The 4,288-nt window shown below is 52.1% G+C and overlaps 1 protein-coding gene across 1 annotated transcript; it reads left to right on the top strand.

Moving 5' to 3' along the window:
* The first annotated feature begins 205 nt into the window (after positions 1-205).
* LOC124699300 (translation initiation factor IF-2-like) lies at positions 206-3,875 on the top strand. Its single transcript, XM_047231621.1, has 4 exons — positions 206-1,306; positions 2,663-2,878; positions 2,967-3,058; positions 3,152-3,875. The coding sequence occupies exons 1-4, from the start codon at positions 206-208 to the stop codon at positions 3,873-3,875; spliced, it is 2,133 nt and encodes a 710-aa protein (XP_047087577.1).
* Positions 3,876-4,288: the final 413 nt, after the last annotated feature.

Genomic DNA, 4,288 nt, shown 5'->3' with positions numbered 1-4,288 from the left:
CCACTGGGCCCCACATCGTAACGCAGAGGCTGGTCGTTTGAAATTCGAATCCCACCTCGGCTCCTCCTCTCACGCCGCAACCCCACACTAGACTCCAACGTCTCTCTCCCTCTCCTCCTCAAATCTCTCTCTCTCTCTGCCCCCAAATCTCTCCGCCCACCCAAATCCCCCCAATCCCCCTTCCGCTCCCGATCGGCGGCGAGCGATGGCGACGGTGACGCAGGGCGTACTGCTGCGACTTCTGCAGGCGATGCACACGGACGAGCGGGTCACCGGGGAGCACCGCTCGCCGGCGCTCCAGGTCACCGCCGTCGTGCCCGCGCTCACCGCCTCCACCGCCGACTCCCTGCTCTGCCCCTCCAACGGCTTCCTCCTCCAGCTCTCCGACGGCCTCCACTCCACCTACGTCCAGCCCTCCCCGCCCGACGCCGACGCGCTCCTCTCCGCGCGGCCCCACGTCGTCGGCCACCTCGTCCACCTCGACCGCCTCCGCTTCGCCAGCCCCGTCCCGCGCGCCGTCGGCCTCCGCCTCGTCCCCTCCTCCCGCGCCCTCCCCTGCGCCGGCTGCCCCGAGCCGCTCGTCGTCCGCGCCGCCCCGTGCGCCCGGGGCTACGTCATCAGGCCCGACTCCTCCTCCGACGCCGCGCCGCCGCTCATGCCCTCCGCCTCACGCGCCGCGCCGCCCTCCGATGCTTCCTTCAACAGAACAGTCCTTGCTCCCAAAAACTTCCCGGAAGCCGCGGCGGCGCCGCCAGGCGCCGCTTCATCCGTGAAGCGCCGGTTCTCGTCCCCGGCCCCATCCAAGCAGCGAGATCCATCGCCTGCGGCCAAAGGAGCATCACGGGCGGCATCGCCCGCCGTCAAGGGCGCCTCACGAGCATCTTCACCTGCGGTGAGAGCCACGTCCAGGTCCTCGTCGCCGGCGCCGTCCAAGTGCGTGGTGCCCAGCCTCGTCGCCGCCAAGGAGGAGAACCGCAGGGCGGCAAAGGAGCCGGCGATTATCGTGCCTTCTAGGTACAGGCAGCCTTCGCCGGCAGGAGGGAGAAGGGGAGCGGCGTCTCCCGCAGGCGGTGGGAGGCGGGGCTCCCTCTCACCGAGCTCGCGGCGGCTCTCGGGGGAAGGGGGCAGCAAGAAGAAGGTGCTGGTGTCTGGCATCTCGAAGATGACGGATCTGTCAGGCGGGTCGGCTATGAAGCCTGGGAGGAAGAGCTGGGACGAGTCGGCAATGGCTGTCGCAGCTGCGGCCGCGGGCTCCGTCAAGAAATCCAAGGCCAAGGTCGACAGAGATACCATTCTCAGGACTCGGGTAAGGATCATGCTGATTGCTACTACATTGTGTTGCATTTGGATATTTATTTATCATCCTGGAATTGCTAGTGTAGACTGTTAATTGGTCATGTTCATCCAAGAGACCAACTGGGAACTTTAATCCGGTGTGATTTAGATGCAAAATGAAGATAGACAGATGCAATAGTGGAACATGCCACTCAATTGTGGGAGTTCACTTATACAGGAATTTAACTATAAACTCGGTGCACAGGGTATTGTTTATGTGGCATAGTTCATTGGACACCGAGTAATAGTTATTGATGCCCTCCAAAAGCAATAGTTCTGGACTGCTAGTAACTTGGCTAGTTCCGAGTTCTGATAATATCCATTTTGTTTACCAAAAATATAAGGCCATGACAGTTTCTTGTGCTTATAATTGTGGGAGTGTAGCACAGCCAGACTGAAGTTAAGATGAATGGAAAAACTATTAGACTATTAGTGCTGTCTTTTTATGTGTTCTGGACTTCTTTTTATACAGTTATGTACAAATAGAACGAAGAACAATAGTTATTCTGAATACTGAAGTTAGCATGTTCGCGTGTTAAAGCAGACAATCTATTTATATCTTTGCAATGGAAAGACATGTACCTTATTAGGTAACATAAACTAACAAAGTGCCTTGCAATCCAGTGTGATGTGAGGTGCAAAGGAGATGCCTATCCTTTTTAAGCTATACAGCTGCAAATTCAAGCAGAGAATCTGTTCATAATTGAGAAATGGAAAGTTTACCTTCTAAAAAAAAAACTAACCAAGTGACTTGCAATCCAGTGTGATGTGAGATGCAAACGAGAGGCCTATCCGTTTTAAGCTACACAGCTGCAAATTGTGGCAACATATTGCATACTCAGTTTTGGAGTTCAATTTGAGGGTGGAAAATAGTATATTATAATAGAATTGAACCATAAACTCATTTTTTTTTCAGAATCTTGTTAAGTGCCAAACATCTTTTAGTAGTTCTGGATTGTTAATCACTTGGCTATTTTTTTTCTAGAATATATCACTTGGTTAGTTCTGACAATATATATTTCTTTGACAAATAAATGAATCTAAATATTAGGCCAGTATATTTTCATGTGCATGTACTTGTTAGAATTTAGCATAGCTTGACTGATATTAAGAGGAATCGATAAATATAAGTGCTGTGTTTGTATGTGTTTTAGACTTCTTTGTCTACAGCTATGTACAAACAGAATGAAGAGCAATAGGTATTTGTTATATTCTGAACTCGTTTAGGTTGGCATGTTTATGCCTGTCTGTTCAAGCAGCCACAACAATTTGTTTATTATATTTGCTATGGATAATCATGTACCCGTATATTCTTCTGTAACTTCAGGAAGCAATGTCTGGGCGACTTAGTGATGCTACGACAGAGCTATCCAGCAATGATGATTCATCTGTTGATGAGAGGCCAAAGCCACGAAGGAAGGCAGAGTCTACTGCAATGAAGACAAAAACCGCGGCCCCAAAAATCATACTTCATGATGCGAAATGGACTGATGGTAGCATTTCACTGGGTGCAGTTTCTGATAAGCTTTCAAAGATTGGGAAGGTATGCGATCTCATTCTCATTTCTTTTTTGCCGACAATATCAATCGATGACCCTTCTAATGCAGCCTCTGTTTCCTTTTGTTTTACAGGAAGCTACTGAAAGGAGAGACGCGGCAGCAGCTGCTGCAGCTGACGCTCTGCAGGAGGCGCTGATCACTGAATCTGTTATCAGGAACCTGAGGTAACTGGCAGCAGTCCCATGGTTCATCTTCGACCGAAGCCTTTGTATTATGTCAGTAGAGTGTGGTAACATTGTGTTAATTTCTGTCTACAGCAAGTTTTCTGAACTTTGTTCGCTATCGAAGACCTCCAACCCCCTCCCGACAGTCGACTGTTTCCTTGCTGTCTACGAGGACACTCTCAAGTGGAAGAGAATCGCTGAGTCCGTTGCCACCAACAAAGCAGACGAAGCTGCCATCTGGGAGAAGTCAACCACTCACTGGGTCGAAGCAGCACTAGCAACTGAGCTGGAGGTCCTCAAGCTAGTCAACAGTGCCACCGGATCCATCTACCAGAAGAAGAGCAGCACTGAGAAGCCCAAGGCTCCTCCTTCAGTGATCGAACCACCAAGAGCAAGCCTGTCGTCGAAGAGGCCGTCCGCTAAGGTCGTCCAGCACAGGGTGTCCCCACCTCTCCCTGCTGCAGCTGCATCATGGAGCAAGACCCCGGGCATGAACGAGACCGTCGAGCTCGCCAACACGCTGTGGAGCGAGATGCATGTGTGGTTCCTGAGGTTCGTGAACGAGGCCATGGACGTGGGCTTCCATCTGTTCGAGGACCAGAACGTGGCGGCCAGGGGCAAGCAGAGCGGCCACATCACGCTGGTCCTCTCGCAGTTCAAGAGGATCAGTGACTGGCTAGACGGCGTCGGCAAGGTCGCCGAGGAGGAGGCCACCAGGGAGGGCGTCGAGCGGCTGAAGCGCAAGATCTACCAGTTCGTCATCAGCCGCATGGGCTCTGCTTTCGAGAGCTCGGTCTCGGTTTCGGCCAAAAGTTGAGTGATGATGCTTCATGCTCTGAAGTGGATGATTGGGCTGTCATTTTTTTTTCTTTTGTGGATGGGGTTTAAGGTCATATGATTATGAACTGAAGGGAAGTCGCGGCTGCCAATTATTCAATGGTGGCAGTTCTATAGGTCGTTTTAGTTTATGAATATGGGTTTGCTCTGTGAATAAGTATGTCTGTTCGTGATCTTCAAATGCCTTGTGGGTTTCAGTTATGCAAGCCCTTTACATTTTGTCGCTTGGCTTTTGTTGTGTTATGGTTTTGAGTAGTGGTCAGTGGAGGAGGGCGAAACGTTTCCGTGGCTCCTGCTCTCGCCCCCGCGGGTGACGGCAGGGGCGGAAAACTCTAGCCCGTCCAACAGCTGCCACCCTCCTCCCCTCCCTTGCCGCCGCCGGCGGGAGCCGCC

Source organism: Lolium rigidum, chromosome 3 (assembly GCF_022539505.1).
Source record: "Lolium rigidum isolate FL_2022 chromosome 3, APGP_CSIRO_Lrig_0.1, whole genome shotgun sequence".
NCBI lineage: Eukaryota > Viridiplantae > Streptophyta > Magnoliopsida > Poales > Poaceae > Lolium > Lolium rigidum.
This window is presented reverse-complemented; position numbering and strand designations above follow the sequence as displayed.